Source organism: Ixodes scapularis, unplaced genomic scaffold, assembly GCF_016920785.2.
Source record: "Ixodes scapularis isolate PalLabHiFi unplaced genomic scaffold, ASM1692078v2 PGA_scaffold0__279_contigs__length_252992795, whole genome shotgun sequence".
NCBI classification, from domain to species: Eukaryota; Metazoa; Arthropoda; class Arachnida; order Ixodida; family Ixodidae; genus Ixodes; species Ixodes scapularis.
In genome coordinates, this window is record NW_024609835.1 from 107,685,438 (window position 1) to 107,709,517 (window position 24,080).

At 49.4% G+C, this 24,080-nt stretch overlaps 1 protein-coding gene across 1 annotated transcript in view; it reads right to left on the minus strand.

Annotated features, from left to right (window-relative positions):
* The window catches only part of LOC115328907 (vitamin K-dependent protein C), a 29,159-nt gene extending 5,564 nt beyond the window's left edge, over positions 1 to 23,595 (minus strand). The window contains exons 1-2 of the mRNA XM_040218300.3: positions 23,316 to 23,595; positions 19,209 to 19,351 (exon numbers count right to left, since the gene is read on the minus strand). Coding sequence (XP_040074234.2) covers positions 19,209 to 19,351; positions 23,316 to 23,505 — 333 coding nt within the window. The 5' untranslated portion in view covers positions 23,506 to 23,595. The remainder of the gene's footprint in view (positions 1 to 19,208; positions 19,352 to 23,315) is intronic.
* Between the last annotated feature and the right edge of the window lie 485 nt (positions 23,596 to 24,080).

The following is a 24,080-nucleotide window of genomic DNA, read 5'->3' on the forward strand; positions in this document are numbered from 1 at the left end:
GGTGGTTGGAGCGGCTTCCGTACGGCGTCATGTCGCAAGAAGACATGGGTACCCGTCGCCAATTCATCACTCACAAAGGTAGACGGGCCACGGCTTAGTCGCGGTGCTGTGGCGCGGAGCTGTTTCATCGTCTCTCGGAGTCTGGTGGCGTAGTCCGCGGGGTCGGGACAGGCGTCAGCTGGTGGCGGTGCAAAGAATTCTCCAGGGAGGCGAAGGGTGGTCCCGTAGACCAACTCGGCCGCGCTGCAGCCGACATCCGTCTTGAGTGACGTGCGAATGCCTAGCAGCACAAAGGGCAGCACCTCCACCCAGTCCTGTCGTTGATGGGCCTTTAGAGCAGCCTTCAACTGCCGATGTAACCGCTCCACCATGCCGTTACTCGCGGGGTGGTACGCTGTGGTTCGGATTCTTTTTGATCCCAGAAGCTTCATCAGTTCTGCGAAGAGATGAGACTCGAACTGTCTACCTCGGTCCGTGGTTATGGTTGACGGCGAGCCGAACCTCGAGATCCATTGCGCCACGAGCGCACGCGCCACAGTCTCCGCGGTGATGTCGGACAGCGGTATCGCTTCCGGCCAGCGTGTAAACCGGTCGACACAAGTCAACAGGTAGGTTTGCCCCTGTGATGGCGGCAGCGGTCCGACGATATCTATGTGGATATTGTCGAACCGCGCGTCCGGGTGGTCGAAGGTTCCGAGGGGTGTTACTGTGTGGCGCTGAATTTTGGCGCGCTGGCACTGTACGCAGGCGCGGGCCCACTGACGTACATCTTTGTTGATATTGGGCCACACATACCGGGATGTTAGCAGGTGTTGTGTGGTTTTGATGCCGGGGTGGGATAGTCCATGAAGGGCGTCGAAAATCTGCCGACGAAACTGGTGCGGCACGTACGGGCGCGGCGATCCTGTTGATGTGTCGCATATGACGTTGGTGGTACACATGGGTAGTGTGACCTCATCAAACACGAGGCGACCGGGGGATGTACGGAGTTGTCGTAGTTCTGCGTCTTCACCCTGCGCTGCAGCCAGTCGGTTGAAGTCGATGGCGGCTGGAGGTTCAACCGTGCAGGAACCTATGCGTGAGAGCGCGTCCGCTACGATGTTCTCAGCGCCGTGGATGTGCCGGATGTCATTCGTGAGCTCGGAGACGCTGGACATTTGCCGGAGCTCTCTCGGTGAATGGTTCCCCCCACCTGGTTTCAAAGACTGGAACGCATGGACGAGAGGCTTGTGGTCCGTCAATATAAAAAATTGTCGTCCTTCCACCATGTGCTGGAAGTGTCGTAGGGCCAGATACACACCAAGAAGTTCACGACCGAATGTACTATAGCGCTGTTCCGTCGGTGTCAACTTGCGGGAGAAGAAGGAAAGTGGCTGCCAATGTCCTTTCACTTCCTGCTGCAGCACCGCACCAACAGCGATATCCGATGCGTCGGTGACAACTGAGAGTGGAGTACCCTCTTTTGGGTGTGAAAGCATTGTGTTAGTGGCAAGGAGTTGACGGGCACTATCAAATGCCGATGTGGTGCACTCGTCCCATGTGAGCTCGGTGGATGAGCTACTCCTGCCCGAGAGCATGCTGTGCAGCGGCGCGAGTTTGGCGGCGCAGCCCAGGAGAAACCGGCGGTAAAAGTTTACCAAACCAAGAAACTCCCGGAGTTGCTTCTTCGTCGACGGCTTCGGGAACTCTTGAATGGCTTGTACCTTGATGGAGAGTGGACGGATTCCGGAAGAGTTTATCGTGTGCCCCAAAAAGTCGAGTTCCGTCTTGCCTAGGGCGCACTTGCTCACATTGACGACAAGCCCGTACTCGACGAGGCGAGCGAACAACAGTCTGAGGTGTGCGACATGCTCTTCGGCAGATGTGCTTGCCACGAGTATATCGTCAATGTAAACATAACAAAAAGGCAGGCCCCGCAACACCTGGTCCATGAATCGCTGGAACGTTTGCGCAGCGTTCTTCAACCCAAAGGGCATCCGGAGGAACTCGAACAAACCAAAGGGCGTGGTAACGGCTGTCTTAGGTATGTCCGAGGGCTCGACGGGGATCTGGTGGTACGCGCGTACCAAGTCGATCTTCGAGAACATGGTAGTGCCATCGAGCGCTCCGGTGAAATCATGGATGTGCGGGATGGGGTAACGGTCGTCTGATGTAATGCGATTGAGGGCTCTGTAATCTCCACATGGGCGCCAGTCCCCGGGGGTGGACTTGGGGACCATGTGGAGAGGCGACGACCAGGAGCTCTCCGACTGGCGGACAATGCCCAGCTCGAGCATGTGCTCGAATTCTTGTCGGGCGATTCGTAGCTTGTCCGGTGGCAGTCGGCGTGGGCGCACGTGAACAGGCGCCCCTGTCGTCTGAATGTGGTGTGTAACATTGTGTTTGACGGGGCGCTCGTCCAAGCTTACACGCGTCAACTCCGGGAACTCAGTGAGGAGACTGGAGTACGGCGTCTCATCCGCTGTAACCGCGAACGTGAGGCTGATGGAAGCTAGGGACGAGGCAATGCCTTGCACTGTCAGACTAGTTGTTTCGTCGTGGAGGCGTCTGCTCTTGACGTCCACCAGGAGTGCAAAATGCTTCAAAAAGTCAGCCCCAATAATCGCGTGGGGAACAGCCGCACATACGAAGACCCAGCGAAATGTGCGCCGCAATCCTAAGTCCAGTGTCAGTGAGCGCTCACCATGCGTTGCAATGGCCGTGTTGTTGACGGCCCGGAGCTGTGACGTGCTGGGGAGCCGGCGCTCTTCCGCGGTTGCTGGGATCACGCTGATTTCTGCTCCGGTGTCTATCAGGAAACGAAGACCAGTGAGGCGGTCACACACAAAGAACAAAGTTCGGCGGCTGTCTTCGTTGGCGGGAGCACTGGCCACCGTCAATGCTCTGCCCTGCCGTTTTCCGCTCGTGAGCAGGGCGGCTCACACTTGCGAGCAGCGGGACCGAACCGCTGGTGGTACCAACATTCCCCCGAGTTGGTGCGAGACGATGAGCGAGGCCTGCGCCGTGGTCGTTCCCGTGACGTGCTGCGTCTGCCGGGAACCTGGAGCTTCGCCATCATGTCGGCGAGACGACGGACTTCCGCTCGCAGTTCGCCCAGCTCGTCCGGAGTGCTTCTGCCCTGGACCGCTGAGATGGTTGTTGGTGCTGCCGAGACCTCTATGATTTTATCAGCCAGATCGGCGATCTTGGCGAGGCCAATGTCCCCTGCGGACGCGAGGACCATTCGCACATTGCTTGGCAACCGCTGCAGGAACAACTCGCGGAGCAGCGACTGGTCAATCGTCGTCGCCTTTTCTCCAAGTAGCTGCTCCAGTCGGCGAAGCAGCTGGGTGGGGGTGCGGTCGCCCAGTTCCTCGGCTGTTAATAGTTGCCGGAGCCGCTTTTCCTCGGAAGCGCTTGTCCGACGAATAAGCTGAGCCTTGAGAGTGTTATATGCGTCCTCCGCTGGCGGTGAAATTAGGAGGTCCCGCACCTCTGTGGCGATGGCAGGCGATAGGCTTGACACGACATGGTGGAATTTCGACATGTCCGCTGTGATGCGCCGAGTCGCAAACTGGGACTCAACCTGCACAAACCACAGCACCGGGTCCGCCGGCCAGAAAGGAGGCAGCTTCAAGGTGACTGTAGAAATGCCAGAGGAAGTTGTCGCGTCGTTGTCCGTCATGACAAGGCTGGTTCCGTTGGTTGCGTTGCAGTTCGAAAACCGGGTCACCACTATGGCTTTCTCGACCGCTCTCGTGAGCGCGTCGGGTATGGACCAACAAAGTCGGGAAATCTAACTAAAAATACTTTACTCTGCAAGGAACCAGAGCTTGGGCATGGGCAGTCATTCGGAACTCGCAGTGCGGTCTCTTCACCGTCAGGCCGGTCGTTCTTCTATATCTCGCGCAGGGCTGCCTCGAGCTCGGGTCCCTCGTCGTCCTTCTCTTCCTTTTTGAAGAATGCAGACACCTCAGAGCATGGTGTCTTGGAAGGCTCTGGTGGTCCTACAGGGACACACCGCCACAACATAATTCTAACAAACTCATTGGTTGATCGGTCGGACCACACCATCGCGTGAAAAAAACAAACGCCAAACGTATGTCCACAGACGACATCGTCACAGAGAAGGGAGCAGTCGAACCCAACAACAAAATGAAATAACAAAGTGAATAAAAATTAAAAAAAAAAATAAATAAGAAGGGAGCCGTTGGAGTTTCGGACGGCGTCTTCTTTGATGAGAGGAGCTGCTCTGGCCGCTCTGGCCAGAACAGCTTCTCTCATCAAAGAGGACGCCGTCCGAACCTCCAACGGCTCCCTTCTTATTTTTCTTTCTTCTTTTTATTCACTTTGTTACTTCATTTTGTTGTTGGGTTCGACTGCTCCCTTCTCTGTGACGATGCCGTCTGTGGACATACGTTTGGCGTTTGTTTTGTCACGCGATGGTGTGGTCCGACCGATCAACCAATGAGTTTGTTAGAATTGTGCCACGAGGTATAAAATGGCGGATGAAATAAAAATAATAAATGCAAAGAAGCGCGCAGTTCCCCCTCTGGCGCCATGAAAGACCCTCTTCAAGCAATTAATTTGCTTCAGCGCGTTGGCCTGCTCCTGGCTCCTGGGTTTTCGTGCGTGTCCAGAGTGTGAAGCTGCGATGACAAGCTACAAGTCCGCGCTAGATCTGCGGATGGCTACACGGGGGGAGGGGGGGAGGGTGCGGTGTGTGGATGACATGCGAGGTGCCCAAGAGGAAGCCGGTCAAAGTTCAGTGCCGGGGCGAGGTCTCGGTACGGAGCGGTTCCTTTTTCGAAGGATCGCACCTGACGCTTCACCAACTCATGAAAATCATCCTCCGGATGCAAGAACCTACCGTGTGCCGTCATTCAGCGGGAGGCTGATATCGCAAGTAAGACAATAACTGATTAGGCGAGCCTTTGTTGAGAGGTTGTGGTAAATGCCGTCTTTAAACATTCAGCCATGATTGGTGGCGAAGGCGTGACTGTAGAACTAGACGAGAGTATGTTCGGTCGGCATAAGTACCATCGCGGGTATTTAAGGCCTGGCCAGTGGGTCTTCGGCGGTGTGGAGCGTTGCATCGGGTGCTTCTTTCTTGTTCCCGTGGAGACCCGTGACGCTAAAACCCTGCAAGGGCTAATAGCCGAGTGGGTCCGCCCTGGAACAAGAATAATCACTGATTGTTGGGCTGGCTATCGCAAGCTTGCAGATGACGCTCGCTTCACGCACCTCACCAACAACCACAAGCTGCACTTTGTCGACGTGAACACTGGTGCGCACACCAATACGGTGGATTGCACCTGGGCCCACGTCAAATACTCTCTTCCATCTGGACGGCCCGAGAGCCACCATTTCACTGGTCACCTTGCAAAGTTCATGTTTTGGAGGAGAGACAAGGCGCGCGGAAACACTGCAGATTCCAGTCGTTCGTCGCCGCGGCCGCCAAAATCTAGAGCCCCGACGCAGACAGGGCCAGGATTCTGACGGCCCCGGTGACATCGAGGGATCCGCTGCGCTGAGTCCGTCACCCGCCTGCATGCATAAAGACGACTTATGCGCCAACCGCTCGTCAAGTGCTCGTTTTGTCTGTTATATATGTTCTGGTAGCGGTCTAAACGGTCCTTTTCAGGGCCCCCATATTTTGCAAACGGAGCTGTGTTTTGAATGCGGCACCCCGTGTCTCTGTAAAAAGTTCACAGGAAAGACCCAGCAAAGGTATGAGGTCCCCAACTTGGATATCGGGTGTTATGATTCAAATAAAATATGTTCTTGCTTATTTCGCGCCTTTGATCCGAATAAATGCCGCAGTTGCAGTCGTCCCGCGGTGCTGTTGCTCGCCCATCTGCCGTCGGCGTGCCTCAGCTTCGTCGTCTTTGCTAGCACCGTACCGGCGAAGGCGGCCTTTGATCCGAATAAATGCCGCCGTTGCAGTCGTCCCCATAGAGGTATTATAATGTACGCTAGAGGTTCAACTGGCGCTAGTGTCTATGCAACTTCCGTGACGCAAATTGAAGCAGACAGCAACCAGTCTACTTTTGCGGTGCTCATGTGCATTCCTATGGGAAAACGCGCGTGCATTTTGTCTCTTAGCCGGAAAATAACACGGAACACTTTGGTTATTTGGGTCGTACCGAATAGTATGTACCTTGATTAACACTGTAAAAGTGTAATTGCTTTAGTTAGCGCATTTTTCTTCTTAAGTGAACGAAGTTTAACTTCGCTACATTTCAGTCCCAAACGTGTGTTCCGCAGCAGTTTTGTAAAAACAAGCGACGATTCAAAGCAAAATCACAATCGAAAGGAATATAGAGTGGGTTCAAGGCTCGCCAGCATTCCGGTGACGCTTATATATTGATAATATGCCAGTCCTGTCACTATATGAAAATGACCCCGTCGTGCGCATGAGCAGATAAAAACATTCAAAACGTAGAGAATAAAGTCCGTGGGCTATGAAAGGTGTCTCTTTGTATTGTTTTCTCTGCCGGGCAGCTTTTATCGGGCACTTGTTCTCAAAGATTTAGAGCGTGCCGGTGATATTTTGAACGTAGAACAAGCAGCTTCGCTCAGAGCAGAAAGAATAAAGCGTCATATTACTTATTTAAAATCGGAATAGATTAAGTGGCCTTCAATTTATTTGTATCGTACATGCACGGGTAGTTACTGATCCAGTGTTACTGCGTAGTTCTCGCCGTCCCGCTTAATTTCCAAATGTACTTCGTTCGTTTGGCGCGTATATCCCTCATGCTGAAAAGCGCCGACGTCGTGTTCGCGCTAACAGTGTCCAACAGTGCACATAAATGCACGTACGGAGCCATTAAAGCACCGTTTTTAATGCGATGAATTTGAAAGAAAAACGCCGTAACTGACCAATTATTTCGTCGGTCGGACTGCGACATGTTCCAAGCTACCTAGTACGTACGAATTATTTGGGATATTTGCTCTTATGATCGAGCGCTGAGAGAAAATGTACTCACTTTTTCCCCTTAGAAATGCATTACCGGAAGTCAATTTTCGACTGGTTGCTGTCTGCTTCCATTTGCGTCAGCACACTAGCGCCACTTGAACCTCTAGCGTACATTATAATAATTCTATGGTCGTCCCGCGGTGTTGTTGCTTGCTCGATCGCCGTCGGCGTGTCTCAGCTTCGTCGTCTTTGCTAGCGGCGCACCGGCGGAGGCGGTTGATCTGACACACCGCGTTCTGCTTCGGCTAGCAGACGGCGTTCATAAAATGGCGTCAGCTGTTGCTAGCTTCACGCGGCGGTACCGTGCGTGCTTCTATTCATTCGGCGTTCGTTGCCATGGTGACGGCGAGGAAAGCAGACGAACTTTATGTTGCGGAAGAACGCTGCGGTGCAGCGATACCAGTTGCGTTCTAAGGCCCTTCCCGCATGCTTTTCAATGGGCGGAAGGCGAACAAAAACAGTTCGAAATAAGGACTTAACGCAGAATGCTGCATTTCTCCAGCGCCTCATAATTTGACGAGCCTTGCACGAAAAGCATGTTTTTAGACCGGAGTTTGGAGATAGTTTTTTTTACAACATGGGTCTAAAGCATCAATGTGCCCATGTTTTTTGGGGCTCCCAACGTACCAGAGTTTGTGCGCGGGTAAAAAAAGGAAGAAGACGTGTACTGGGCCGATCGACCTTTTGCAATGTCTCGATGTCCTATTAGCGCCGAGATGTTTCGGTGGCACCCTCTTATGGTTTCCCTCCGTGACGTCACGACTGGGATTTGCCTCGCCGTGACGTCACTAGTTGTTATTCTGGCTGCTTACCATCGGGTGGGACGACGAGTTCAATGGTGTGTTTAAAAAGCACAGTAGAAGCTAGGAACCATCGCAGTTCAAAACTAACACCGTCAAAGTTGACAATCTGACAGCGCTCATATGCCCATGATTTGCCCAATGGTGGAAAGCTGACCACAGCGACGCTTTTGGCCGCGCACACCGCTAATGGGCGTTTTCAGATAAGGTCGAACAAACATGTCCGGTGAACATTTTTAATTTCGATGGAAAAAAAAAAAGTGAAAGCCGTTTACCACTCCCTGAAACACCGAATTAGAGCGCAGCTCTTGAGGAGGAGGACGGAAGGGTACTGGGGGGTGAAGTGACGTGGGGAGGGGGGTCCCGTGACCTTGGGGGTCACGTGACCTTGGGGGGTCACGTGACGATGCCGATGATGTCATCAGTGACGTCACTGATGACGTCATCCGCGATGATGACGATGACGATGCGGATGCCGGTGACGTCATCAGTGACGTCACTGAAGACGTCATCAATGATGATGACGATGACGATGCGGATGCTGGTGAGGTCATCAGTGACGTCACTAATGACGTCATCAGTGACGATGACGATGCGGACTCCGATGACGTAATCCGTGATGACGATGACGATGCGGATGCCGGTGACGTCATCAGTGACGTAACTGATGACGTCATCAGTGATGACGATGACGATGCGGATGCCGGTGAGGTCATCAGTGACGTCACTCATGACGTCATCAGTGATGATGACGATGACGATGTGGATGCCGGTGACGTCATCGATGACGTCATCGGGGAGGTCACGTGACCCTGGGGGGTGGTCACGTGACTTTGGGTGTCACGTGACCTCTGGGGTCACGTGACCTTGGGGTGACCTTGGTTACGACGCCGACGCCGCTCAAGCCGGGAACGGGCCCCTAAGAGCTGCGCTCTAAAATATATTTTGCTGGCTTTATGCCCAGAACAATAAAACCAATCCCTGTTTTCGAAAAACAAATTTGTCTTTGCGAAAACAATTTGTAAGCACCCCCTCAGTCACGTGAGCGTTTTGCGTATGGCGCGATGTTGACATTTCGGGCGGCTTCCCCCAAAAAACTGTTCTGGCTACGGATCTTAAAATATTCACTGACAAATTAGGCATAGGAAGGATTGACAAAAAGTATTAATCACCGAGTATTAGGGCCGCTATTTTGAGAAAAAAAATCGCAAACACGGCGCAGTGCGCAATAACGCCCTGGATTAAAGAATATTTTTTCCCGTATCTATAAAAGCTAAGGTCTCCAAACGTTGCCAGTGTGTTGCCCTGTATATAGTTCATTTTTGCGTGAAATATTGTTTTCCTGGTTTGCGGAAGAAATTTACAAGAATTTCTCATTTAACTCAAAATGCATTATTTTGGAAATCATTAAAAAAAGCCATCTTTAATAATTTTATACTCTCTGAAATTAACGTTTATAATACGTACTAACAGAGTCTGTAAAAACATGATGCAATATTTGTGTGGCTTTTAAGTTATAAAGCAAGAAACATGGCGAAATTGACGCTAACGCGGTTGTCATAAGTAAGGCGTGCACATACCCGTTCTTCACAATTTTATTATTATTAAAAAGGGTAAAATTGCTACGGAGTGGTCAGGAAAAGACGAATTGACAGCACAGAGGTGGACGGTAGTTTTGAAGGAAAAATTCCTAATACATTTTCGTAGAACCGTCCCAAAAATGCTAATGAGCCGGAGCGATCGAGGTGCGCCACCCTGTAACACGCTTGTAACAAGCAACCGGAGCGACTTTGCAAACAGATCCGCCTACAATCTTGGCAGTAGCATGATAGAGGAGGTAGGGCGCGGCACAATCTGAACCGGGGCCGCCTGTGAGCACCGATAGATCCGCCGCAGTGGAGGGCCGCACAACGCGTAGAAAGTAAAAGATACTTAAAAGCAAAACAAATTCCGATTGCCTGAGATTGTTTGTATTGGGCGTTTTCAGATAGGATCGAACAACCATGTGCGATCGACATTTTCTTTTTTTAATTTTTATCAAAGAATAAATGTTTTACTTGTTGTGCAAGCGCAAAAACATATTCAAACTTTTTTTGCGGAAAATAAAATTTCTCTTGAGGAAAAAAAAATCACAAAGTCGCTGTCGGTATACGCTCTCGTTTTTGCGACTTTCGTGAAACCGTCCTTTGGGATATTTATTAAAGAAAAACTGTTGTCCTGTTAGGTTTAATATTTATTTCTTTTTTGTCCAGAGACCCTACATAAAATAAAACAAGGTAAACAAGCCTTATCGATTACGAAGCAATTTAGAGCTTTATGGATCCAAATTTTTAAAGACTGGAAATTCAAAAGTTTTAAATGACTTGAACGCGTCTGTTTTTTATTTACATAAACTGTCATTGAAATTGAAAACGCTAACCTTTTTAAAATAAATACACTGAAATGTAGACAGGTTACCGATTTTTCAATAATTCGAAAATCAGTTTAAAATTAATGCCATCGGAATTTTTCTTTCTCTTTTCACAGATCAAGGCTCATAATCTGTCCCATCAAACGTAGGAAGTCTGTGAAGAGAAAGCACTGTGGCCAGAAGTGGTGAAAAATTAGAATTCATACAAAAAATTACAGGCGAGTTTGAAGCACAAGTCAACAAATTAAATACAGATTTCTCGGATTTGTGAATTTCGGAGCCTACCCTTCGTGGGGAGGCTGGGCTGCTGACGTTTAAACAATGATAAGAAAGAACACATGTTTTAAGTGGTACAATTGAAACTAGTTTAATTAACCATGATCCTGTGTGCACATGCTGAGCTTGTCGCGTGAATTCTTTCTGCCGGACACTGACCTGAGTCGGTCATGGCGCTCTCCTCGCACTCCGAAAAGAAACATGTTTTTCCCCGTTTTGCCTGTAGCGATCACTGTTCCTTTCTTCTCAGTGGCACCGGAAGCTCGTGACCACGATCTGCTTTTCGCAGCCATAGGAGACATTACTTTTAAAGATATATCTTTTCTGCGGCTGTACTGTTCTTGCTAAAACAGCTGTGGTTGCGAAGTGTTAAACCGCGTACACTACCACAAGTGACAGGACTAAATTCCACGCACAACGGAAACAGAGTACCAGTCCTTTGCTTTCATGTCCCTGAACGCTTTGACGTCAGCTTTCGGGAGGTGGATTAGTTTCACGTTCGGCAGTTTAGTGTTCAGTGGCGCAACCATCTCTGACACCCACTTGATCACCGACATGGTGGGTCGTTGGAGGCTGTACAACGTTCTTTGGTGCTTGACAGGACCCCTGATTCAATCACAGGCCCTCTTGCCATGTCAAGCTGCGGAAAAAATACACCTCGCTGACGTGTATTTCTGGCTCTGCAGCTCGTGTGGTTGGTACTTGTACTTAAAGTGGCTTGTTGCACCATCACTTACGTAGGGCACATGGGCATAACCAAATTGGATTTCACGATTTTCCAAACCGTTGCCTTATAAATTAAGATGGCCTTTTTTTTTAATGATTTCCAAAATAATGCATTTTTAGATAAATGCCTCTGTGTGAGCAATTCTTGTAAATTTCTCCCGGCAACCAGGAAACCATATTTCACGCAAAGATGAACTATATACAGGGCAACGCACTGAGAAAGTTGAAGATCTTAGCTTTTATAGATACGGAGAAAAATATTCGTTAATCCAGAGCGTTATTGCCCAATGTGCCCTGTTTGTGATTTTTTTTCTCAAAATAACGACCCTAATACTCGGTGATTAACATTTTTTGTCAATCTTTCTTATGCCTAATTTGTCAGTGAATATTTCAAGATCCGTAGCCAGGACAGTTTTTTGGGGGAAGCCGCCCGAAGTGTCAACATCGCGCGATACGCAAAACGCGCACGAGACTGAGAGGGTGCTTACTAATTTTTTCCGGAAAGAAAAAAAATTTTTTTTTTCGAAAAGAAGGATTGGTTTTATACTTTTGGACATAAATCCAGCAAAATATTTTTTTTTCATAAAAATTAGAAATGGTCACTGGGCATGGTTGTTCAATCTTATCTGAAAACGCCCTACAGACCTTTTCACTCTCCGTCGCATGAGCGCTGCCATCTTTAAATTAAGTGACACGGCCACCGTAAGGGGGCTTCAAATCGTCGCTCCTCTTTCTCCTCCGCCCCTTGACAAGAGCATTCTTAGGATTGGGCCAGCTTGAACTCTGAAGACGAAAAATGTGAAAAACAAAGATAGCCTTCCAAGTTCAAGCTTTCGTCTTTCAAGTTCAAGCTGGCCCTATCCTAGTAATGCACCAACCAGCTCAACTCAAGCCCGTCACTTAAAAACATTGTTTTAATATTTTTGTCACGTTTTAGCGGAATTTTGGTCTTGCTTTGTGACGTGTCGTCGGATACTCATTTTACTACGTAACTGCATGCCATCATTATGCATGTGCACAACTTCTGCACTTCATTTTAGAAGAGGTTATGACTTTTTGCGTACCGGATATGTGTGAGGAAAGGAATCAACGTTAGCACTGGCGCACATTGAGTACGTAGATGTCCCTAGGACAGACGAAGGTTGAGATGCTAATTATTTATGACGGCGGAAATTATGACGAAGGCGTTAGTGGCACAATAAGATGCGTAAAGTATACTTACGATCACGCATTTATGATCTTAGGGAAAAAGGCAAATGTAGTAGACGCAAGGAGCTACTATGTGTGTTTCTTGAAAGTACAGTGCTCTGCCTTCGTAAAAATCTAAAACACTTGCTTTCGATTATATCAAGGGAATCAATTTTGCGGTATATATAGTCGCTTGTTATGTTTATTTATGAATTTAAAGAAAGTATACACTGTGCTGGGTCCAGGCACGTAGCCAGGATTTTGTTGGGGGGGCGGGGGGGAAGGGGGGGGGGGGGGGAGGGGCGGGGCTCACCCATGACAAAACGCTGTATGAGGGGGAGGAGGGAGAGGAGCTCCCAGCAAAATGGAAGATTTTGGGAGAAGGGGCCATGCCCCCCCCCCCCCCCTCCCCTTCCCAGGTGCTACGTGCCTGGCTCGGTCTTATGTCTGCGGTCATTCAATTTTTTAAAGATATCCAATTCAATTCATTTTTTTAGACCCGGTGGGCTCTCCGGATGAAAAACAGCCTGTGAGTGCGTGACAAATCACTCAAGTGCAGCTTTGTCGATGCCGGATTTACTCTCGACGCGCTGACAGTAGAAAGCGTACCAGTTCAAACAAATAAAGATCTAGCTGTCTATACAAAGAAGTGGTTCCTGGCATTTGACTTGAGCCAAGCTTGCTGAGGGTTGATCCTCTTGCATCATTTAATTTTGTTTTGCTAATTATACGGAAGACAGACAGCTTTGTCCCTTATCTCATATTCTCAATGGGTTGTAAGAAAATGTCCGTATAACAAATAGTTTCCTAGGGTCGACATTCCGAAGTGCTGCTAATGCATACTTTAGCAGGGCTGATAGCGGAACAAATTTCCTAGTCGGCCTAGGATGGGCCATATAAACATCTCTCGAGCGCTAAATTTCTTTAAAAGAACCGATGGAGACAATATGGCTTCTTCTTTAATTCCATGCGTCATTACACGGGGGTTTCCCGGTGGGCAATTTTCACAAAACGTTAGTGTCCTCGAAAACCGAACAGTGAGTACTAAACTTGCGAGTTGATCTGTTCTCTCCGAATCAGCACATTGTTACTCAGGTCGTCGACCTGCTTTTTGACTGTGCCTCCAAGCATTTGTCTCTTCATTAGTTTATTTTAGAGCGGAGCTCTTAGGCGCCCGTTTCCGGCTTGAGCGGCGTCGCGGTCGCCGTCGGCGTAACCGCGTGTTGCATTATGGGACATTACCCGTAATAACGTCACAAGGGTCCCGCGCGTTGCATTGGAAACGTTCTATGATGCAACGCGCGTGTCTCACTCGTGACCCGCCCGTTGCATAATGGGACGTTTCTCATAATGACGTCACACGTGACGTCACAAGGGTCCCGCATGTTGTATGGGTGATACAATAAGCGGGCAACAGCGAGAGCGCGCTCGTGCGTCTCGCGTCACTGTTCCTGGGCGCCATATCTATCTGAGCCAGCGCACCGTATGCACCACCCGCTGCTGCCCTGCCGCTCTCTCATACCTGTGGCTATGTGTCGTACTCTGGCAATCCTGCAATAAAGATGTTCCAGCGAAGAACCCTTCGGCCTGTTGCTCCAGATACTACACAGTTGCGACGAGGACACGGATTTCGCTGCTACAACGGGATGCAAAGACCCTCAGACGACTCAGCAACTGAGGGCCCGTCAACTGACGTTCCAGTATCTGGCATCTTGAATCAAGGACCAGAGGAACAGAAGGCAGTCAGGATGGCGTTATTCGGGCAAGTCGAACCGTTTGATGACGCGAAGTGTGATTGGTTATCACACGAGGAACAGTTGCGAGCCTTTTTGAGAGCGAACGGGGTAGCGGACGCAACCAGAGTTGACGTGGTCATAAGCCTTAAGGACCTGACACGTATAAGTTGCTCAAGGGTCTAGCAGCACCTGAGGACCCGGCACTAAAACGTTTTGAAGATTTGCTCGCCGTTTTGTGAAACCGCTTGTCGCCGCGGCCGTTGGTAGTCGCAGAAAGGACAACGTTCCATAAGAGGGAACAACAGGAAGGGAGATCGGTCGGAAAATATGTCGCCGAGCTCAAAAGAATGGCACAGACATGCAATTTAGGAAGTAACCTGAAAGAAACTCTTAGAGACAGGTTCGTCAGCGGACTGAATCGTGTTGACATTCTGAGAGTTTTGTTTGCCGAAGATGAGAGCCTGACATTCAAGAAAGCTGTGGAAAAAGCGTTAACTATTGACAGAGTCATTATGAATGTGCAGGCGTGTCATAACGAGCAGGACAACGATCAACTCGAACTGCAGAAACTGACAGCAGTGAAACCAAAAACGGTAGTGGTGGCTCAGGACAAATGTTTCAGTTGTGGCTTCCCTAAGCACATTGCTTCGTCATATCCGCACCGTAACGCTATTTGTTATCGCTGCAACCGTGAAGGTCATCTCCAGCGTTTCTGTAAAGCACCACTGGCCTATACACCAGGCAGAGCAAAGGAGTCAAAAAGTTCTCAGCTGAGGAAGAAAAGAGTGAAGCGATATACGGGCTTCAAGACAGAAACATGAATGCGCCGTTCTACTACAGGCTCAAGGCCGGGAACGCTCCTCTTCAGATGGAACTAGACACGGGGGCTGCCGTGTCTACCATTTTGATATGGCAGTTCCAGCCGTTGTTTCCTCGCGCGGAGCTGTCTCCGACGTCACTAATACTGTGCACGTACACCGGTGAGCGTGTCAAGCCAAAAGGAGTGGCGACGGTGGACGTAGAGTATCGAGACTTCAAAGGAAAACTTCCGCTTCACGCACTGAAAGTAGACGGGCAGGGCACCTTTGATTGGCAGGGACTGGGTCTACAAGCTGAAGTTTGACTTGGGATCGCTAAACTCGGTCAGCGTTGATGTAAAAGCGTCACTCCAAGGCGTCCTAATACTGCAAGGGGAAGAGGTTAGGCTAAGTTTAAGGGAAGTCGCGAGTCCTAAGTTTCTGAAAGCTCGAAGCATGCCGTTCGCACTGAAGCCAGCTGTAGAAGAAGAGCTGAAAAGACTGGAGGCAACAGGCGTCATTGAAGCGGTGGCCCATAGTGACTACGCTACATCAGTTGTCCCGGCTTTGAAAAAGAAGGGGTGTGTACGTCTTTGCGGGGACTATAAAACAACGGTAAACCCTTGCCTGGACGGGGAGCAGTACCCATTGCCAAGGTTGGAAGACATTCTAGCAACGGTAGCTGGAGCGACCGTTTTCTCGAGAATAGACTTAAGTCGTGCATACCCGGCAAGTTCCTGTTCGCCCTGAGTCGCAACCCTATCTGACAATCAACACGCATAAGGATTTCTTCCGTGTCAAGCGTTTGGCGTTCGGCATCACTTTAGCTCCAGCACTGTTTCAAAAGATAATGGACAGCTTACTGGCGGAAATCGAAGGAGTGACCTGCTATCTCGACGATATCCTGGTAACAGGGAAGACCGCCGGGGATCACCTCAAGAATTTGGAGCAAGTCCTAAAGAAACTCAGTGACAAGGGCGTCCGAGTCAAGAAAGAAAAGTGAGTTCTTGAAAACAAGTCTGAAGTTCCTGAGGCACCAAGTCAGCGAGCAAGGTGTAGCTGTGTTGGCAGAAAACGTGCAACGATCCTCCATGCACCTCAACCGCAAGACAAAACAGTTGCGGTCGTTTCTGGGAATGGTGACATTCTACGGAAAGTTCCTCCCTGACCTCTCCACCACTAAAAAAAGACGTCGTCTGGACCTGGAGCAAGAGTTGTCAAGACGTTCTTGACACGGTGAAGAGGCTTCTGGTTGACGCACCTGTCCTGGCACATTACGACCCCAAGGCAGACCTTCAGGTGTCGTGTGTTGCCTCGGCATACGGTCTCGGAGCAGTCTTGTCCAGGGTGTACTCCAACGGCGACACACGGCCTAACGCGTTTGCGTCGAGAACCTTGACGTCGAGTGAAACTACAGTCAACTAGAAAAGGAGGCACTGGCTATTTTGTTTGGCGTGAAGAGATTTCACGTCTACTTGTTTGGACGATCCTTTGTGTTGGTCACTGATCACGAACCGCTGCAGACCATTCTCGGTCCAAAGACGGAAATTCCGAGCATTGCTGCCGCACGTCTGCAGAGGTGGGCTATTACCCCTTCCGCCTATCAGTACCGATTGGTTTACCGACGGGGTCGACTCAACGTGGAGGCGGACTGCTTGTCACGACTTCCAGTTTCTGGGTTCCAGGATAAAGACTGCAAGGATGACGTCGCGGCGTTCCTCAGTCTTCGCCTGCAGTCTTTTCCGGTAAGCAGCCAAGAGATCGCACAATTTACAGCGAAAGATAAAGTGTCTCTGTCAAGTGGCAAGGTTCCTCGCCGGTGCGAGGCCCGCAAAGGTAGAAGATTGTCTAAAGCGTTACTTTGCAAGAAGGAATGAGCTGACGTGGCACCAAAATTGCCTTTTGTGGGAAAAGAGAGTGGTGATCCCGCTGGGACAGCGCGAACGTGTACTGGAAGAGCTGCATGAAGGGCATCTTGGAATTGTAAAGATGAAAGAACTGGCACACAGCTAGGTATGGTGGCCTGAGGTCGATGCGGATATTGAGTATCGCGTCAGGTTGTGTGACTCCTGCCAACATCAGCAGAGTCGTCCAGGTCCAGATCCGCTGCATCCCTTGCCCTGGCCAACTCGTCCGTGGCAAAAGCTGCACTTGGATTTTGCGGGACCTTTCCAAGGCCGTCATTTTCTGGTGAGAATCGACTACCACTCCAAGTCGCCCGAGGGTTTTGTGATGAACAGCACATCGGCCGAAGCAACTATTAAAAATCTGTTTGGTCCTTTCGGTCTGCCAGATGTTGTCAGTGACAATGGCCCCCAATTTTTTTCTCAAGAATTTTATATTTTCTTGCAAGGGAACGATGTAAGGCACATCAGGACCGCCCCCTACCATCCGTCAAGTAATGGGCTGGCTCAGCGCTTCATTCGCACCCTGAAGGAGGCCTTACGAAAAGAGATGCCGGGCCGGCTTCTGTCCCGTCGACTAGCAAGTGTCTTGTTAGCTTACAAGAACACACCGCAGTCCACAACCCTTCAGAGTCCTGCGGAGTTGCCGTAACATAACGTAACGTGAGACAACGGCGCTGTGTGAGCCGCCTGTAGTTCTCTAGTGTACGGTGCTACAGCGCAGATCAAATAGTATCTAGCCGCACCGCTGAAATTGTAAGCAACTGCTTATGCGGATGCGTCGTCTGCTGTAGGCGCACGTTGCGAGGTTGGGAAGCTTAAAGAGCCGTTTCGCTGGAGCCACTGTTAGCGGAGCTCAACTTAGAGAGCCCCAGCTACTCCTCGACTCTGATGCGTGTACCGCGACAGAGTGAAGCAAAAGTATTGACTGCAGCGGCGGTGGGTCGCTTGCTCCTGGAGGCCAGCGACTATCATCAGACTGTTCAAAGTTAGTCAGCAGTAACTCCTTTCAGTGTGCAACATCTACATATCTACAAATGCCACGAGTCGTGCGAGAAAGACAAGATGCGTAGAACCTGCGATTCTACAACCTACGGTTGCGATATTGTAAAGTTGGCATTTCTCTTCTTTTTTTTTTCTTTTTTGTTGCATTTAGGCTATCGCGAAACCATAAAACTTTTCGTATAGCCTTCGCCATCAAAGTCTATGCCTCTCAACGTGCGTCTACGGCCAGTAGACGACGCCGCGGTGTTCGCACTAAATAGTCTGTTGCCAGATAATATCAGCAGTAAACGCACCGGCTTCCCCACGCGCTCGTTGCCTTCTGAAGTGTTTGGCTGCGCGTTCGCCAAGGTGTTGTCGAAGGTAGAAAACTCGCGCTGAGGACGGAGCATCTAGTGCTAATCTTATGTTGCAAAGGATCTAGTCACTGACAGGATTAGAACGGCAGGAAGGTCTTTCAGTCGATTCTCCTCCAGTGCGAGCTTCCTACCTTTAACAACGCTTTGGCATCGCTTGAGTCTCGAGAGTGAACGCTGAGCCGCAGCAAGGCGATATGGCAATGACTGCCTGCCGGTGGCATCTAAAAGAGACGCCCTTCCGTTCTTATGCTGTCAGAGACGGGTGTCTTTTTAAAAAGAAGCTGAAGAGGTTCTTGAAAGAGGAAAACGAGTTAAATTTGAGTTCTAGAGTATTTGTATTCCGTGAATCTGAATATCACGCTCGTTTTCCCCGAAGATGTAACTAAACGCGAGAAAACCCGAAAAACCACCGACCCGTCGTTACGTCATAAAATGATATTTTTGGTCACGTACCAAGCGCTCGCTGCTCGTGTGGGCAGCGCGTGCACTTGCAAGCGTTCCAGGAACTAGCCAACGCACTGTTTCCAAACAAGCCCACACGAGGTGTGAGCAAACACGCAGTTCCCGCATGGGGTGTGGGCACCGCGCGTTCGCACAAACCAGATTTGCGTCGAGTGTAGCGTTTGCGCATGTGCCCTGCCGATAGCAGCGCCACCGCAGCAGCGTGACGTCAGGGCCACGTGTTGGCGTCTTTTTTTTTTGCCTTTCTTGAAAATAGCAAGAGTGCGTGTGCATAGCTTTGATAGGCGCTGATGATGCGCGAGAGCGAGAGTCCGAAAAGTCCTTTTATGACGTAACGCACCGGGAAGGTGGAGCTTTAGCGGTACTTGCGAAATGATTTTCTGCGGCCTCTGTGCTCCACATTAAGAATGCTAAAAAATATATATATATATCGCGATATTTGTGATTTTAGGAGGCTAAAGGAAGGCGATTTAAGTGTTTTTACTCAAATATAGAACCGCTTCAGTTTCCCTTTAATCTTGGGAGCACGCTGGCGGCACAGTTCGATCTCGAGACGTCGTCGAGTGTAGCTTCAGCCGCGGGGCTCTTGCCTGACAGGCGTCGTAGGTGTGCTTGTAGGCGCAGAACATGGTGCTCGGATGGTAAGGCTGACCCCGGAGCGCAGCTTCGCAGAAACTCTCGGGCTGCACCTTCTGGGTGACGTACATCATGTGCGTGGTGGTCCTTTTGATGTCTGTAATGAAGTCGATCATCAGGGGCAAATCGAGCTCCTTCCGCAATTTCAACGGGCAATACAGAGCAGTTCCTCCGTGTTTCTATAGGTATACGCTATAGACCTCTCCAATGATTACAGAATCACAGTCCAGCGTGCGATCTTCACAGCCCAGCACGTGCGTATTGGTCACATCGGAAAGGGAGCAAATCACGCGCCATACGCATGAACACTCAAAATGACATCGGCCACACGCTCTCTCTTTTTTTTTTGGAAAGGTCTATAATTACTGAGAGGAGGAGAGCGACAAAGTGTCTTTTTTGGATCCTCGGCCTCTCATAAGCGCCTTTTGCGTTCCGCTGCGCATGCGCGTGCAGGCTTGAGGCTCACGAAGCACCTAAGTGCTATCGAAGCTATACTCCGTTCACCCTTAAGCTCAGACTCGAAGCTCCGCCTTCAGAGCAAGCTCGCTGGCTTCATGCAGTGCTTTGGTTGCGTGTGCCTGCGCTTTCACACTTGTGATAGCAAGGCAGAAAACTCGCTCTGAAGGCGGAGCTTCTAGTCTCAGATTAAGGGTAAACGGAGTATACTATAGGTGGCATTCACTTGACGTTATTCGCTATAGGGCGCTGGCATCGACTGCCACGGTCGCCATGTTCGATGTATCTTTCTATCCCACGTAGCTGTCGGCTGTCGTCTGACCGGACCTTTCAGCGTGGTGTAGCAGCATTTTATAACCTTAAAGGGTCTTTCTAAGCAAAACTAGTGTTGTTTTTTTTTTCTGTTGTTTTTTTTTCTTTTAAAACGCGGTAAGAATTTTTTTTGTGTTGTTAGTTTTGTTGCTAGCGTACTTGTCCGCTGCGACCGTTTTGCTCCTTTAGCTCCGTCCAGCGCTCCGTTAACGCTTCCTGTCGCGGCGTGCAAAAGGCGGTAGCTCTTGTGCAAGAACTGTGATTTCTCTATATACTTTGGTGCTTTTGTAGCACGGTCTGATTACTTTTTTTTTCTTTTGCTAGCTGTATTTTTTTTTTTAGGGGGGGGGGGGGGGATTAGGCGGACTTTCTTTACTTCGGCCGTGTCACCGTGTTGCTCCATGGCCTCCGTGTCGTACGTCGTGCCTATGGTGTTCGTTCCTGTGCAGAAACATACCGTGCGGCTCGCCGTGTACGTTGCTAAATCAGCGAGTGGCGCATTCTTTTCGAAGTTACAGCTGCAGTCCTCTCACAGATCATAGTCGCCATCTTTGGGGGCAGGAAAAAGCCCACTTTCGCAAAGTTTTCGTCGGTAGGCTTTTACCGCGTGTGGTTAGAGCACCCTATACAACTACGCAGTTCACCCTGGCCCAAACGATTTACGTATAAACCGCGTGTAAGCGATTTGGTGAGCGACGAGACAAGCGACAGTGACCCGCTTCGCTATCGCTCGGTCAGTCGTGCGACCAGGCAAACCGCATGAAAGCGACGGGAGCGAGCGACCAAGGGGATCAGCGACATTTTCTAGAAATCCCAAAACCGAGCGACGCGACGAGCCGTAGTGAAGGGGGCACAGCATGTAGACGATTCAGCGAGCGACGAGACGAGCGACGGTGACAGTGACGAGACAGCGACGAGCGACGGAGATTTCTCACGGTCGCTTGTCGCGTCGCTAGGTTTTTGAATTTCTAGAAATCGTCACTCGTCGCCTTGGTCGCTTGCTCCCGTCGCTTTCATGCGGTTTGCCTCGTCGCGCGAGTGGTCGAGCGAGAGAGAAGCGGGTCGTCGTCGCTTGTCTCGTCGCGCGCCAAATCGCCTTCTTAAGGTTTATACTTGTGAAATCTCTGTCGCCTTTCGCTTACCCTCGTCGCTTTCGCCGTCGCTCGTCTCGTCGCTCGCAAAATCGCTTACATGCGGTTCAACCTTTACACACGATGCTCGGCGGCAACAAGAAAATTAAAACGGCCCACCCCCGAGATATTTTTTTTTTCTCTCCTGTTCAACGAAGCTTCTTCAACGATATGAAATTAGCACACACTACTAACGGACGACCGCGTACCCGAGCCAGTCAAATTACGACCTCGAAGATCGCGGATCGACGGTGGCGCTCCCTGGAAAAATCGAATATCTGCAGGCTCAGTGAATACCACCTATTGCTCTGAATCGAGAAAGAGCTCGTTTTATTGTTCATGTAAGAAATGTTTTTTTTTTTTTTTATGACAATGTCCAGGAACAAAAATATGATGCCTCTTCCCCAACGTATACGTGCTCACACCGACAAATAAAAAAAAGAAAGAAAAGGGTAACAGCTAATCGTGTAAAAAAAAACAAAAAAAAAAAACAAGGCTAACTTTGTCAGCTCATAAAATACAGGTGCGATCTTAAAGGCCTGAAATGCAACAAATATATTCAAGAAGGTTGCTTGAATGAGCAACCACAATAGCATATATTCTGTACTTCATTTACCAACCTGACAGGGTGGTGGAAGGTATACCGCATAAGTGCTTGCCAGGAGCAAGCAATTTCCCGCATTTTGTTGTCTGACCCGATTCTCTCAGTCCAGCATAACCTCGTTATAACAGATGTTGGAGGCATTCGACGTCTGATTACGGCAGCAGTAGTGCCGTAGGGCTCTTGCGTTTTCCTCGCTCACGTTTAATGATGAAACAAATTGGGGGCGAGCAGCCGATGGGACACAGGTCAGAATAAGCGTGACTTGTGTGGACAGCACTTGAAAACGCGCTTGGAGTTCTGTCGTTCGGCACTTGAACGCCTTGCAAGAGTACCGTCGGACGGCAAAAAAAGAATGCGCCGTCTGCTTGTCATTTGCGGTGACTGATAATATAATTAGCTTCGCTACCTATACGCGAAATCATTGGGGAATATGGTGCAAAACTTGCCAGCACCGTAGCCTGTTCTTCCACGTTTTGACTGGCTACACAGATAAAGACTGGAGCTGCCACACAAGTAATTTCGTCTGTTTTATTTGTCATAGAGAGTCCATCGCAAAGGTTCCCCACCTGGCGCGGAGTGCAGTCCCCAAACCCTTAGCTGCTACGAAGGTTTTTTGTCGAGATTGTGCCGGCGTATCCATTGGAGCCATTCATGACGCCGGCAAATCGATTGTTCGAGTGTCGCCTTTTCATAGCTCCTAATGATTGCGGAATTAAGAAAAAAAAATGCTGCTGGGTGAAGTTCTATTTTGTCGCCAATTTTTACGGCTGGAAGAATTAATTACGGTGCAACTGACCATATTAAACCTCGAGTGAGCGGACAAACTACAGCCCGAACACGGCCCCACAACACACAAAGCACAGCATAACAGCGACGAATGCCTTCAACATTCGGCGGGTTCCAGCGAGATTTCTGAACCTGAAGTAGCGTTGCATCATCTTCTCGTGGAAGAACCTAATAGCCTGGGGAACTACAACATATACGGACGTATAAATAAATTGTTTTTTGTTACAGAAAAAAAGCGATTCGCGTGTCAGAAAGCTTCATATTACTCGCACGCCTAACGGCACATTATAAGCATGAAGTCAGGAAATAAAACATTGTTACAATTATAACTTTCTACAATGTATGCGATATGTCTTAAATTTACAAACAATCCATTGCAACAAACTGATAACCGAACTAGGCAAAAAATATTGAGCACGAAGTGCGCAGCGTCGAATCAGTGCCACGTCCTCGAACAAACTTTGGCTACAGACGCAGCCCACAACATTGATTTTTTTTTTGTTTTTTTTTTGAAGCGAGCGACGTGTTCGAGTTTAGCTCGGAAACCGAAAAGTGTTGTATCGGTTTAGTTTTCTCTAACTGTATTATTTCTCGTATATAACTTAATATTTTCTGTTGATATTCCTATTACTTTAATGGGCACCAAGTTACCAAACGCTTGGAACTGAGGCCTTGTCAAGCTGCATTCTGCATTATTACCGCTTTTTCCTCTGTCTCCGTACCCCTATTGTATATTCTGGGAGTGAAATGAACTGAACTGAATTTAAACATACCTTCCTTGGGGTATCCCCAGCCGGAGACGACTCCCGTGCTGCCCTCGATGCTGAGAGGCTTTGTGGGCACGCAGATGGCGCTGACAGAGGCCGAAAAGACCAGCGGAGAGGGAAGGACCAGGACGGCGATGTCGTTATACAGGTTGTGGTCGTCGTACTTGGGGTGGACGATGTACTCGGAGCCCTCCATCTTCTCGGTGCGCGCCAGTGTCACGTGCCCATAGAACACCCTGTACCTTTGAGCAAGCCCACCCTTCCTGCGCGAGAGCGATTAGCTTTACTCTCTTCGAACTCAAAATAAATCATCACAAACCGGTACTATGTGACTTTAAACCGATGTGAAAATCCGTTCACGTAGTACCGTATTTTCCGGACTATAGTCCGCACCCGGTGTATAGTCCGCAGAGGCAAATTTGGGGACAAAAAATGAAAGTTTTTGCTTAGACAGTCCGCACCCGCTGCATAGTCCGCACCCAGTGCATAGTCCGCACCTGGTGCTTAGTCGACACGAAATTCTTCTCATACGCAGCACACCTTGACATATGTATGTTTTCTTAGCTCACAGAAAAAACCTATAATATACATAAATTATCGATAACATACTCTTTTATTCACAAAATCCGTCCCGTCTCGTCATAATCAACGATATTGAAAAACATAATTCCTGTATAGTCCGCACGCCTAGATAGTCCGCACAGCCAGAAATTTCAACTTTTAAACATGTATAGTCCGCGGACTATAGCCCGTAAAATACGGTACATCTAA